Source organism: Chiroxiphia lanceolata, chromosome 6 (genome assembly GCF_009829145.1).
Source record: "Chiroxiphia lanceolata isolate bChiLan1 chromosome 6, bChiLan1.pri, whole genome shotgun sequence".
NCBI lineage: Eukaryota > Metazoa > Chordata > Aves > Passeriformes > Pipridae > Chiroxiphia > Chiroxiphia lanceolata.
The window spans coordinates 10,320,801-10,335,479 of NC_045642.1; the positions used below are offsets into that span (position 1 = coordinate 10,320,801).

Here is a 14,679-nt window from a genome sequence, read left to right on the forward strand (position 1 = left end):
CCTCCTCCTCGTCCTCCTCTCCCCTCGCCAGCCCCTTCCCCCCCGCTCTCCGCACAAAGACGGGCCGCGTACGAGCACGGCGGGGCCGGGCCGGGCCTCCTCCGCCCCTCCGCGGCCGGCGCCGGAGCCCCGGGCCTGCCTCCCTCCCGCCCGCCCGCCCGCCCGCCCGCCGCAGGGGCCACCGCCGCCGCCCGCCTCACCTCCTTGGGGACGAGCTGGTTCTCCTCGCTCGGCACCATGGCCGCTGGCGCGGCGCGAAGCCCGCAGCAGGCTGAGCCGAGCGCCGTCGTCAGCAGCAGCGGGAGGCGGGGGGACGCCCGCGGCTCATCCTCCTCCTCCTTCTTCTCCTCCTCTTCTTCTTCTTCTTCCTCCTCCTCTTCCTCTTCTTCCTCCTCCTCCTCCTCCGCTCCCGCGGGCAGCGCCGCGGCCCCGCCCCGCCGCCAATCCATGGCCAAAATGGCCGCCGGCGCGGCTCTCGCGAGAGCCGTCCCGCCCCGGGCCCGCCGCCTTCGGTGCCTTCAGCGCCTTCAGCTCCGCCGTGGCTGTGGCTGGTCCCGGTTCCGGCTCCGGTGCCTCGCCCAGAGCCGCGCCCAGCGCCGGGCGCGTCCGGCCGAGCCGCGCGGTTGTTGACTGAGCACGAGGGGCGGCGCAGGAGCCGTGGCGGGGAGCCCCAGCGGGCAGAGGCGCCCCGGGGCCGGCAATGGTGCTCGGCCGCCGCCGCCCCCCCCTCACGTTATCGCGGCGCGGGGGAGTGGGGCGCGAATGAGCGGAACGGGCTGCCTGGGCAGGTGCTGGAGTCGCCCTCCCTGGGGGCATTTGAGGAAAGACTGGACGTGGCGCTTGGTCTGGGTAACACGGTGGTGTCCGGCCATGATTCCAGAGGTCTTTTCCAGCCCCAGTAGATCCTGTGATTCCGTGAAAATGGAGTAGCAGGAGGCGAACGGGGAGGGAGCGCGCCCAGGTCGCTGCCCCAGGTGCGGCAGGGGGCTCGAAAGGGTAGATTTTTGTCTGTGACAAGCTTAAATATATCTGGGTTTTGTGCCGCCTGAGACACACTAAAAGCCAAGTAAGAATCGCTAGAATGACTAAAATGCGCATTAGTAGAAAAGTAATTATTGCCTACTTCGTTGCAAAATAGTTTGTAAGTGAAGAGTATTCCACTTGGCTAAGGAAGAAGAATGGTATATGGTAGTTCTACGTTTCTGTACAACTTATTTTTCTTATTATTTTAGTGTCCTCTTGTGGAAAAATGCAGTACTGAGGGTAGTTTTTGGTTTTATGTCAAAGAAACTTCGTGTTTTGGGGTAATTTTTGAAACCCACTGTACTGGAGGTTATTGGTGTTGTGAAGATTTAATAAAATTCAGCTATCTCTTCTCCCTTGTCACGTTCAAAGTATGTAACTTCTCAGGTCCCTGTCCATCACCTTGCTTTCTCAGAGATAGGTGGAACCTTTTGGAGACAGGATATGTTATTAGTATTTGTATCATTGTAGTATTTTAGCACCTAAAAAAGAAAAAGGCTTCCAAATGGTCATTTCTGTGAATAATATCAGTGGTTTTATTTTCATCTTTCAAGTATGCTGTGGTAAATGCTATGTTTCTGGCTCTTTTGTTGCTGTTTTGTTTTATTTATTTCTGCTCCTTGAACTAAGCAGAGAAATCTTCTCATTGAAAAACTTAGAGCAGTTTTAAAGCATATTTCTAACCTGGTGTTCATTATATAAGTTAACGGGCTCAAGTTATTTATATAGTAAAGGTTAGGAGGTTCTTTAAGACAGGAGTTCTTGCCCTCTAGCTTTAAAATATGTTGCACCTGAAAGCCTTAGACCTTTGAGCTCTAATATGAGGCAATTAAGCATCAAGGTAGGAACGTGGGAGTCCCTTGTTAATGTTACTTTATGTTAAGGAAGGGGTTGCACAGAGTTACCCCTCTACAGAAGGAAAAAAAATAACATAATTTGGTTTTTTAATAGGAAAAAGGTTATGTAATTAATAAACCCATGACTTTTCCCAAAGAGATGTTTTATTAATACTTATCAGCTGTGTCATCTGTTTAAAATTTTAGGGATTTAGTTGGTGGGGTGTTTTTTTTGGTTTTGTTTGGGGTTTCTTTTGAGGGGGACTTCTACAAGTGCCTTGGCGTTGAGAAGAGGTGTAATTGCAGAAGAAATGAAAAATTATATCATCAATTGTAGATAATTTGAAGGAGCACAGCTGCCATGTGATTTCCTATTGTCCAGTGCTGTCCAAAGCTCCATGAGGTCAGCGAGCATGTCCTTGAGTTGAAGAGCCAGAACAGAGCCAAGCTGGTACAAACAGAGCCAAGGTGGTACAATCACCAGAGCACTGTTTGGGAGCCTCCAGCTTTGATATGTGACTGACTGGTCTGGTGTTACTTCCCCCCCTCCTCCCATTTTGGGGGCACACTTCCCAAAACCTCTCAAAATTGGGGGATTCTTCCTCAGTTTTATAAGGAATTCAGAATTTAAGGATAAGAAGCTTTCAGAATTGCTACTTTAGAAAGTTCTTTTGACTCGCTGAACTGTTATGTTCTTATGGTTTTGGTTTTTGGGGGTTTTTTTTGCTGTCATTTGAGCTTAACAAGAGAAAAAGCTGCAGGACTCAATGACTTAATTGAATTATATTCTATTAGGATAAAGAGGTAGCTACCACAAATATGTGCCTACTAGATAAGAATCAGGAGTTTGTTTTTTAAAGAAATACTCTTTTAGATCATCCTGCCAACCTTTAAAACTGTGCAAACATCCAGTGTAGCATGTGTGCATGAAACATCCTTAATGGAGTAATAATCTCTAGTTAATAATTAAATCTGAGTGCTTTTGTAATTTGTGGATGCTACAGCATTTAATCTCTTTAAGTGAGACTTCTTAAAGAGGAGTATTCAGCATTTGAATTTCATGAAGGGAATCTTAGCCTTATGTAAAGACCAATTTAATATACCAGAGGTTTAACTTGTTGTCAGTGTGAAGAAGGATTGATATCTCAGACTAAACTTGATGCTGGATTTGCAGGCACGGGTAGAATTTTTGGGCTGTTGACTGACAAACTCTTGCTCAGAGATACATTGGTGAGAGTCACAAGTGCTGAAGTGTATCAGTTTTCAGCTAATGCAGCACTTGTCACACTAATGTATGCATCAAATTAATGGAAATGTAGTTATACAATGTTGATGTGCTAAAGTAAATAGCAGGCCTCCATTATAAAAGTTGATGAACTTGTAAATTAGTCTGTGGGAACGGGATACCTCCCCTCCTCTGCAGCCTTTTTAAAGTTTATCCTTTAATCATTTTGCCTTCTCTGTAAAGAAAAATCACTGAATCCTGTCCCAATGTCCATATCCCAGGTCTGATAACTAATGAAAAAATTTGAAAAATGTTTTAAAAGCTAAATGGAGTGCTGTCATCTAGTTCTTTCATATATGCAGTCAGGTGCTGCAGACTGATGTCTTTCCCAAATTATTATCCCACCTGTTTGAAATGGAAAGCCTTTATAAAGAGGATTGTGCAGACTGATACCATTGATTTGGGATGGCCTCTCTGAAACACTGGGGTTTGATTTTTCAAATAGGCTGTTAGTGGGAGGTCCACGTCCTGTTTCAGAGGCAGAGCCAACATTGCAGTGCTTGGCTTTTTCTGTATTGTTCTGTCAGAAACAACCAACCAACCAAAACCACCAAAAAACAACCAACCAAAACAAAACAGAACCCTCAATAAAAACTCCCAAAGTTAAAGTTTGCAGCCCTTGGCAAGCTGTTGACAAATTATCAAAATGGCAAAGCACTTCTGTGTTTGCCAGCAGTAGCAATGTAGCCAGTGCTGATGCAGGGTTCTTTTAGAGCTCGTGTGCACTGTCAGCACTTTAAGAAAAACCAGCTCAAGGCCTCTCCCCTTTTCAATCTTTGGCAAGTCCACATCTACTGACAGAAACAGAGATGTGTGAAAGTTCAGGATATCACAGTCCAGCAGTTCATTGCACTGCTGGTTACTTTGCTGTTTGAGCAAGTAACTTTTCCCCAGTTGCACAGCAAAATTTGAAGCATTTCTCTGAAAATCTGCAACCAACTGCACATCCAGTCCTTTCAATAAGGGAAAGGGAAAAAAAAAATCAGTAAATTTGGCCCTTATATGGATGGAAGGAAAAGGAAGGGAGAATTATTAGGCAGAACAAATAAAATTAGTAAAAGGTAAAGAAGAGAAAATTATATAGTTCTGTGTCTTTAAATGTGCTTTTTACTAGGTATTAATTTCTTTGATCGTAGCTCCCTGAGGATGAGACAGACCAGTAAAAGGCTAAAGGGCAAATTAAGATACTTAAAAAAAGAACACTGATTATTTTCAATTATTCTGTACCTGTTAGGAGGCTTTTATATTTTAACATTTTAGATTGTTTCTTGAATGTGTTAAGCACTCAAGGAATCAAGGTATTAATTTAAAGATAAGGAATTATTAACTGATTTTTCTATGATCTGTACCTTAAGACTCCCCAGAGATTATAGATTTCCATGTCTAAAGAAGTGTATGCAGAATTTTAGGAAATAAAAAAATCCATTTCTAAGAGTTGAGAATGCTGTGGGAAATTAAAATGTTAAGTGGAAGATTTACTATGGAAAAGGTATTCTTTTGCTTTAGAAGGACGGTTGTAGCAGGTCTTGTAGGTGTAGTAGGTAGGTAAGCAGCCCTCTGAAGTAAAACTTCGTGAGATTAAGGAAAAAACTCATTTATGTTCAGTGCTAAACATTGTGTTCTGCTGTTCCTAAGCAGTGTTTTCTGCCATAATCTTTATAAACATAGAAGTGCTTTTCTCTCCTCTGACATGGTATTTCATGCCAAGATCTTTTTAATAGAAACCAGTAGGGGATTATTTTAATTAATTGTAAATTGGCAGCCAAGCTTCATTAACGTTTTTGTTAAAGATTGTCTTATTACTTTGGTTTCAAGATACTGAGTGTTCAGATATTAGCTTAGGAAGTTAGTTTTCTTTTCCATGATAGCGTTAATCTTATGTGTGAATTCCCAGAAGAGTTTGGAACTGAAATTAGTTGTAAAGAGAAGTAAAAATACTGCAGAGAGTTTTACAGGACCATGGATTCCTTTATTAACACTGAATTCTTTTACCAGCTTGACTTACGATTTTCAGCATTGTGTACTTATAACTACAGAGCAGTTTCTGGCATTAGCAGCCTAAACAAAGCACAGTTCCAGGGTGTTTGACCTCTTGATGCACTTGTCAAAACCTTCCTGGTGTAACTGGGAGTGAAACATGCAGCAGCAGGCCAACTTCCACTTTGTGTGGTGAGAGTTTGGAAGCAGATGTGGGCTGGTATCACGTAGGGTTTGTGACATCCAAGCAGATCTCACGTGGAGTTTGCTGGCTTAGCCTCATGGCCAGACTGTGACTGGTCCATCCAAAATGTGTGCAGTAGCTTGGAAACGTGCAGACTGGTGGAGTGCATGCATCCTTTCTGGAATATGGGCTTGGGTGTTATCTAACCCCCTCCTCCAAGTCTGGGGGGTGGGGAAGGAATCTTCTGTGCACAGCAACACAGCAAAGGCTTTCCTATGGGAGAGCAGGAAGAAAGGAGTGTTGCCTTGAGTGCAGCCGTGGTGTGGCAATGTCAGTCACCAACATGGTTCAGTTACTTTGGAGGTTCAAAAAAAGCTCACAGTCACATAGCCAGTGCATTTCAAAACATTGAATTAACACTTACTGCACATGAGGAATTGCTGTTGGAGAGTGGCCCTAGGAGTGCAAAGGCAGCACTAAATAAGACTATGTAATGTGCAAAAGTAACAGAGTAGCTTAAATTCAGTGTGCTCTCAGTATTCAGGAGCTCTCAGCATGGACAGTCGAGGTATTTATAGCTGCCCTTGGGTCCTGGGGAGTTAAATAGTTCAGGTTTGCGTGAGGGGTTCCCACTGACCCTTCAGATTAAATCTGGTGACGTTTAATATTACAAGCAAGTGCTAATTATACTGCTTACAGCTCTTTGGGCAAGCAGGAAGTGGTTTCCCATCCTCAGCATGCCCTAGCACATAGAGAACATTCCATCCTCCCAGATTTAAGTTCCTAGGTGGCCTTCCCCTGGATGAAATATGTTTTCTTTACCTTGTCTTTGTAAGGTGTCATGATTATCAGTGTAAAGAGGTAGCTCACAGCTGCCTGGGCCCCACCCCATCTCCTCACTGAGGGGAGGGAAGAAAGGGCAGCAGTTGGCATTTTTTAAATGTCTCAAGGCTCATGGTGTGGAGTACCAGGGCAGTACCTGCAGCAGGATCTGTGCCCTGGGCTGCCCCATGGTGTGGTCTGCCCTTGGCCTCTCTGTACTGCCCAGCAGTGGAGACCTGCCAGCCTTCTCTACTGGGCAGGGGTGGAAAGCAGGAGGGGGCTGTCACCCATCTTCCCATTCCTCCATGAGTGGAGTGCCTGACACCACTCTCTCTGCTTTGCTCTGTGCTTTCACTAATAAATTTCTTCCACTGACGATGGGAGGAACTCTGTATTTTGAGGAGTACTGGGGCAGACCTGGTTAGTTTATAACTGGTTTAGGATCGCTGAGGGGAACGGGAGTTGCTCTTCATCTGCAGTCATTCCTTGTGCCAGGGCTCTCTCCCATCAATCCCAGGAGAACCATGTGTCTGCAGTGCTGTAGCTCCCTGCTCCTGGTGTGTGCCCCCACGTTGGCAGGGGCTCAGAGTGGCCTGTGGTGAGACCTTTCTAAAGCAGCTTTTAGGCTGTTTGTGCAGAGCTGGTGGGAGGCTTGGTCTAAAACCTGCTGTGGCCCCGTAGCTCTCCGAGCTCAACCTTGTCCTTGTTTTGCAACAGGCTGTCTCCTGATCATATGCAGCCTTCCCAGGCTTTAAGGGCTACTCTGCTATGGGGCTTGCTGAGCTCTTTCTTACATTAATTAATGTAGCTTTACCTTTGGCAGCAGCAAAGGGAGCTGCCAGAGGTCTTACATAGCGTTTAAAATGTCAGCTGCTGGTCTAGAGCAGCTGCCAGCACTGGAGCTCTGGCAGCGGGAATGCTGTCACAGGACAAATGCAGGGAATGTCAGTGTGGACACAGCGTGAGTCAGGCAGGGCAGGGACTTGTGTACAGAGTATCCTGACGTTGGTAAAATGCCCTTTGAAATCTCCCAGCAAGTTGGCTCCTGTCTTGCTTGGGTCATATTTAAGGAAATGCTGCTGGCTTCTGACTGTTGGTGGTTTGTATTCAGACCTGACTGTAAGTAGTTGTCAGTGTGTGGGGTCTGCACAGATAAAGCAATCCTGTAGGACTGGGAGTCTCTCTTCTGGGTGAAAGAGTAAGGCAAAGCACTGGTGGTGAGAGTCTTGAGAAAGAATGTAGTTTCTAAAATCAGTAATTTTGGTCACATGTATATCTCACTTTTAATTTTTTTTTTACTGGATTTTTTCTTTTAAATGTTTGGAACTTATCTGTTGATTGAACTGAATTAATATGGGAAAAATAATAAAAAAACTGTAACTACTGTCCTTGTTTGTCATCATTGCCTTTGTGACGTGTCTGGAGAGCAGTTGTGTTTCCTCAATATTTTTACTAGAAGGCTTGGCTGAAGACATTTGTGCTAATTTGAATCTTCTATTTGCTGTCAGTGTGGGAAGTAAATTTCTTTTTATACTGTTACTTTTTTGCAATGGGTTGTGCTGTTATAAATTAGATGAAAAGCCATTTGCCTCTCACCTGTGATTTAAACCAGGCTTGTGAATTGGGCCTGTTGGATGTAAGCAGGTCTACCAGAGGTGTCCACATGGGTAGAGATGAATTCGAGATCATTTCAACTGAATCCAAATCCTTTCATGAGACTTTAACTCTTCAGCAGGGGGTTCTTTTACATGCTGGTGTTAAAGAAGGGTTCATTGGGGTTTTTTGTTTGGCTGGTTAGTAATGTGGGCTGCATCCATGGAATGCAGGGGGGTGTGAATCAGAAGGGTCTCACTGCCAGGCTCATAGATGTAATGATAGGCTGGGTACTGCAATACTCACCACAGTGTTTTACATATAGATTTAATCTGTGCCCTTCCTTGTGCTGGAAATGTGTGCCTTTCATGCCCTGTGCCTTTGCATATACGCTGGGTCTGTGTTCCTTGTGGTAACAAAGGATTTACATTAAGCAGCCCAAGACAATTTTAAATACTAACAGGCATATAGAGCTGTGCTTTTAATACCACCAGTAATGGAAATACTTACTGAAAACCAAATTTTAGACTTGTTGATGGGAATGCTGTAGAGTCAGCCAAAAATATCCAGAAACTTTTTGATGTTCTAGGTTTGCTTCCACATACAAGAAAACTTGCATATACAATAAAGCCCCCATCCTGCTCTGCATCCCAGATCTGGGTTATATGGTAGGTTTCTTTTTTTAAGTCTAGGAGGGTTTCTGAAATGGGGAAAGTGAAAGGCCCAGATCATCAGGGGGTTATTGTCAATACTGCCCAAGGAGTTATAAATGAAGATCATCAACTTGGTCATATTTGTCTTTTAGATTTTTTTGTCTGTTCTGACCTCTGAATTTGAGGAAAAATAAAAGCCTGACTATATCATACTCTTCTAAATGCAAATTTTTTTGCTAATACCTTGATCATTCTTTAGTCTGTTCTACCTTATGGCTACCCCTTCAGAGACAGGCTGAAATTATAGTGGCCTGTCTTTTGTTAATCTGCTTTTTGTATTCCCATGTAATTTATTTTCATGTCTTTGAATTTATTCAGGATGGCACTAATGTGATATATGTGTTTCAGGCATGAAGAGGTTAATGAAGCTTTAACTGTCTCATAATACCAGTCATGTTCTTGGCAGCCTTGGGGATGGGAGTTATTGCCTGCAGTCATGTACAAGAACTATTATCCTCTTTGATTGCCATATTTCTGTACAGCCAAACTAGATTTAACAGGATCTTTAGGGGGATCCTTTTATATGTTCCTCAGCAGAAATAGCAATTTTATAGTGCCTCTTCTGAAAATTGAAAGGGCAGCTTTTAGTAAACAGGTAATGAGACCAAGAATTCCTATGTAAAATTAGTAAAAATTACGTTCATGAAAAGGTGTTTTGAAGATGTTTTTGTGATTTAATTTTTGGAAATAAATCCATGGTATAAGACACAATTCTCAGAGCCTCACTACTAGTTTGATTCTGGCCCTACTTAAACCATAGCTTTACCTTAGGATGAAGTAACTAGCTATGTTTTTTTCTTTGTAGTTGAGGAAGGGGAAATACTGAATATAGTAAGAATTAAAGTGGACATGCAATTTTTTTAAAAGCTCCAATGGAAGTGATTATTTATGGAAATTTCAGAGTAATTACTGGCTACTAGTGCTGCGCTGGCTATTTAAAATCCATCATGTGACTGAGAATGATGCCACTCAGTGCACTTGGATTGCTTAATGACTTTTTTCTGGGCAATGTTGTGTTGTAAAACAGTAATTAGGTAAGATGTTGTTTCAACTACAGAGTTAGTTTGGTACTAATATGCAGTATGAAGAAATCATGTTAAAACCGTAATACCTGGGGGGCATTCACAGGCAGGACTAAAGAGCCAGATACAAAGTAAAAAAGCAAGGCACTTTCTTCTCAGTACTCACTTCATCTCTATAAAAAGTCTGGAGGTATGAGAAGTTTGATTTTTGAATACGTGGTTATGTTTGGTCCTGTTGTTCTCATGACTATTTGCTTCAGTACATTTCAGAATTCTGTAACTTAGTGTTTAAATACATGAGATGTTCAGGGTATCTGAGTGTTGCTGCAGCCTTAAATCTTGGAAATAGCTGGGATTTATGATTTTGAACTATCCACTTACATTTCATTAGCTATTTTGCATTTTCTTACATTTTTAAGAGGGAAGTAGTTTTACTTATTAGCATTACCTATTTCTACTTAGCAAACATTGTCACAGCTGAAATAGCAGAACTTAGAGTTTTGTATCAAATATGCCAATCTTGAGATAGAGTATTGATGAGTGCAGGTACTTTGAATGCAGAGAAGGAAATTTTCAAACCTGAGAGTAGCTCAGGCAATCTCTTCTGCTCTAACCTGGATGTGTCTGTACATTAGAAGTTGTTAGATGATAGAATCCTTTTGTGAATTGTTAACTGCAGCTCTATGTCCTTTCTTCTTTGGATTTTTAGCATGTCTTAACCTTAAGTTGCTGGGGTTTTTTAAATGACATTTTCTTGAGAGCACCATCCTCTATCACTGTGCTAAGAGGGTCGATGTGAGCAGCTTAACATCTCTTTGGGTCTGCAGAGAGACTATTTTTATTTTAATAGTGTGCTCTAACAGTGTATTAGCAATGTTTCCTTGTGCTTAGGGATGGTTATGTCATCAGAAAGCACGTAAAAAGAATATGGAAATTTCAAGTGTGGGAACAGCATGACATAAGTGCATGGGAACATTAGACTTTAGTATGCACGATGCAATTCATGACATTTAAAATTTTGCATGTTACTATATATACTGGATTTTTTTCACATTGATTTCAAGACTTCTCTCTTTTCCTCAGCTCTTCAAATTAAACCTGAAAGAAGGAAATAAACTTGCTTAATTTATGTAAATGTGAAGGTTATCATGGTGTTAAAGAACTGGCCAGAAAAGGACATAAAAGGACATTTGCCAGTGAAAGGCAAATCCAAAAGGTTTGGAAAATAGCGGGAGACGAAGGGAAAAGTAGGGAATTAAATCTAATCTCTACAAAATGAAAGAGAATCTGTGTGCATGGGGGGAATGCATGGATAGCCATGATGCTGATCATAAAAGGAATAAACATATTTAAAAGAATAAGTGTGATACTGTCCAGCTGGTTTTTTTGTTTTATTTCTTTTTGTTTTATTTGTTTTTGTTTTATTCGTTTTCTTTATTTATTTATTTTTGTTTTAATCCAGTGACATTCTGGGAAGAACCAAAACGTTTCCCCATGTGCCTTTACAGGACAGAAGGCAAAAGCAGTGAAGCTACTTCTTGATACTGCAGTAGACACTGCTAATTAAGAAACTTTTTGATAAAAAGTACTGTTATAAAAGCACTAAAACTTTAATATCAAGTGCACAAAACCACCTCTGCCTCCTTTCTTTATCACGAAAGTCTTGTTGCTGAGAAAACTGAACCTAAGGTCCCGAATCCCAGAGGCAGCTGTAGGTGTGAGCCACCTTGCAAACAGGAGGTCCGTGACTCTGCTGGGAGCTGTTTTGGTGGTGGAATTTGAGGGAGGTTTGAGGAGAGCAGGAAATGGCATAAGGACGTCTCTGTTCCTTGTTTACGAGTCGCCAGCGCTGCTGGAATAAACAGCTGTATGGCAGCACAGTGTCCCTTTTGTCACCCAGCCCAGCAGGACTGGGAATGAAAACCTAAAGCTCAGGCCTTGCATTCAGTGGGGGAAGCCTATGGGATAAGGGAGCTTGTCACAGAAGTTTGCACGTTGCTTCGGTTTCCAGTGGTTTTGATCATAGACAAGAGCTTTTTAAATCCAGAAGTTGTTTTTGCCAGTAATGCTCGGTAAACAAAACTTCAACAGACAAACGTAGAAGTTGAAACTGTTTCCCCGCCTCCCACCTCTCTTCTCCTGTGCTGGGGAGGTATTTTACAGTTTTCTCAGGGATCTGGGAACAGAGAAACCTGTGGTGAAGAGATTTCGGGTTTCTCATTGTGGCGTGACAGTGAGATGGGGAAGAGAAATTCCTCAACACAAGAGTGTGGAATGCAGAGACTTCTCTCAGCTCTTCAGCCTTAACCACCTCTTCTTTAAGTAGGGAAGTGTCTGTAGACTGACTCAGTGACTAGACCTCAGTTTGCCTTGCAGAACTAAAACAAGTGATAACGAGTGCTTTCCTCACTAGGAGGTACTGGTGACATTTTCACATATTTTCTAAGCATATGTAAACCTCCACTAAACAACTTCCTGCAGGTGTAGTATTTTCACAGGAAAGGGAAAATCGTGATTTCACCAAGTCACAGATACTTAATGGGGTGTAAACTGTGTTCAGATACTGCTTAATTAATCCTGTTTCTATACAGTGAAAGGTGATTCAGATGCTGAGTTTTCTAGAACATCAGGCATGAATCCAGTGCCAGAAAACAGGGTGGGAAAAAAAGAAAACCCACCAGGAATTTAATAAGACTGAAACATCTTTGTTGTTCCACTGCTGAGCAAACTAAAAGGAATGTATTTGCATAGGTTCAGTGGTAGTTGTTAAGGCTGATTTATTTCAGTGTAGTAGAATGCAGTGAGTGGGTTCTAAAGAAGTGTGCTCTCATATTGAAATTATTACACCTCTGGCAGAGATAAAGAATACCTGATTTACCTTACTGAGGTCTGTATTCTCCCTGTGCCTTCTGTACAATGATGCCCAGGGGCCTCTCTGCTCCATTCTACAACATCAGCCAGATAAGATGTGTTATAAGACTATAGCTTTTTGTAATTTCTAAAATGGGAATAGTTTAATTAGGTTCCTAGCTGAGTAACTGAAGTTTAGTGACCATGTTTCAATGTTAATGTTCTGTAACTGGAAAGAAAGGTCAGTTAAACAGGGAAGGATTTTTTCAGCATCATAGAAGAACCTTTATGCTGTTCTTTTAGGACATTTTAGGAAGTGTCCTTGGTACCATGATGTGTGCATCTTGGGTATCATTGAAGTCCTTCAATAACTTAGGACAGGTTATATTTAGACTGTTCTTAAAATGTATTTATTTTCAAGGACTGCCTAGCAAGTCTGTGTTTCTGTGTAGTTAGTAGTGTTTTGACTTTGGTTTTGGGAAAGGGGAATAAGAGAGCAGAAAGTTGAAATGAATGAAACTTTGTTGGATTTTGGTCTAGCAAATTTAAAGGAGTTTAAAGTATGACAAATAAATATTATGTGTTCTTACTATTAAAAAAATAAAATTAACACTAGTCCAAAAATAATAAAAATATTATGAAAGTATTTTACTTGTCTCGTTAATATCTTATTTTTATGGCAAATTAATTTATTTTTCATCAGAAGAATTCCTGCTTGATTTTGATTTAAACAATGCAGCTATTTAAATAAGGCTCTTATTTAGTGGTGCTTGCATATTTTCTACAGAGCTCTATATTACTTTGAAATTCAATATTTCATTTATATGCAGGGAAAACGATCATTTTCCTTCATCTAGCAATCTGCGGAACCCATATATTCTTTTTTAAACTTTCAGATGTAACCTTCTTAAATATTTTAAGGCATAGCTCCCAACAGAACAGTGGAAAGCTGCTCTTCTCTTAACTTTGCCCTCTCTTTTCTAGGTCTTGTTGAAGTACTCAAGCTGCTTTACTTTTCACTGTCTGAAGACCTCGTTATTCAGATAATAAGGTACTTGTGTTTTCTAGACTGACTTCTACTGGGTTTGAAAGTGCAAATAAATATTCAAGGAAGGATAAGGTATTAAATGCACTTTGTTCAATGTGTAAAATACAGTCATTTCAGATCCCTGTTTATGTAGATGTCAGATTCAGTGTTGCTGATGAAAGGAGAGCCATGTGTTTCCTCACGTGTTGGGAATAGATGGGAAGATGTTGTATTCCTACCAGAGGGATCCAGAGAAAGGATCAATGAGAAGTGCAGCTTCATTGCTCTGGTTTTGTGATCTCTGTCAGATTTTGTGTGCCTGTTCCATTCATAGGATTGAGGCAAGTGACCTGTTAATTGAACTATTGCTGATTTGTGTGCAATATGTAGAAGGAATATGAAATACCTGGGATAGCACAGTCACCATGACCCAAATACAAGCTTCTGTAATGATCATTACTTACAAACTTGCTGCCTTGGGTAAACTGGATTTTTTCTGAATTTTTTTTCTGCACAGATACATGATAAGCCTTTTATTATTTAAGGTGCTACCTGAGCTAGCAAGGCCAGACTGATTGGGGTTGACTTCCTCCACTGAACAACAGTGAAAGTGCAATTTGTTAAGCAGATGGGCATAAACAGATTTGGTTAAGTACTGATGGCAGAAGCATTCCTGATTAAACAGGCAAGGTGAAGCTAACATGCAGGAAATAGAGAAGGCAAGAGATTTTTTTTTTTTTTTTAATTTGGGGAAGTTACTATCACAGTGCAGAAAATGGGCTGTCATTCTTACATTTCTACACTTCTTCTCCTTTCCACTATGACAACTTATCTGCTTGCTAATTTTAGTCTGCCTTTCCTAGAGTTCTTACGTAGAGGTAGTATTTTGTTGCTTGTGTAGTAACATTCTCAGAGTAGAAATTCTTCCTTTTTTCAATTAACATACTGAAACGTGGATGTTTAGGTATCCCTGTAATAAGTTTAATAACTTTGAGGGTTTATTCCTCTATTTTTGTAAGCAAACGTTAAGCTGTTCCTCAAAAGCCTGATAGATGCTCCAGCCTTATGGAAAGAGCTGCCTTATTTATGCCTTGTTTTTTTATAAAGCCTTTGCAATTAATTTGGTAGCACTTTGAAGTGAACAGTCAGAAGGATAAGATCTCAGTTTAACACGAAGGACTTCAGCATGAAGACACTGAGCTGCTTTCACCTAATTCTGGTGGGACTGAACCAGATCATTATAAACAATTAGGAAAGTATGGAGAGTAGTTCAAGTGAAGGTCATTTATTCTAGTAACTAATGTTTTTGAGCAGCCTAGTGGTCAAAAAAAATTGTCTTTTTTTAAC

The 14,679-nt window shown here is 41.4% G+C and overlaps 1 protein-coding gene and 1 long non-coding RNA gene across 8 annotated transcripts in view; one reads left to right on the plus strand and one right to left on the minus strand.

The window, feature by feature from the left end:
- USP47 (ubiquitin specific peptidase 47) overlaps positions 1-389 on the minus strand; it is a 52,508-nt gene extending 52,119 nt beyond the window's left edge. For 2 of the 3 annotated variants that reach the window (XM_032690207.1, XM_032690206.1), the window contains exon 1: positions 201-388. In XM_032690207.1, coding sequence (XP_032546098.1) covers positions 201-239 — 39 coding nt within the window. In that variant the 5' untranslated portion in view covers positions 240-388. Of the gene's footprint in view, positions 1-200 lie in introns of all 3 variants that reach the window. The other variant, XM_032690208.1, reaches the window with a different exon arrangement.
- Positions 390-2,126: 1,737 nt separating this feature from the next.
- The window catches only part of LOC116789100, a 30,780-nt gene continuing 18,227 nt past the window's right edge, over positions 2,127-14,679 (plus strand). For all 5 annotated transcript variants that reach the window (XR_004357884.1, XR_004357883.1, XR_004357882.1 and 2 more), the window contains exons 1-2: positions 2,127-9,645; positions 13,290-13,356. This is a non-coding gene — a long non-coding RNA (uncharacterized LOC116789100). The remainder of the gene's footprint in view (positions 9,646-13,289; positions 13,357-14,679) is intronic.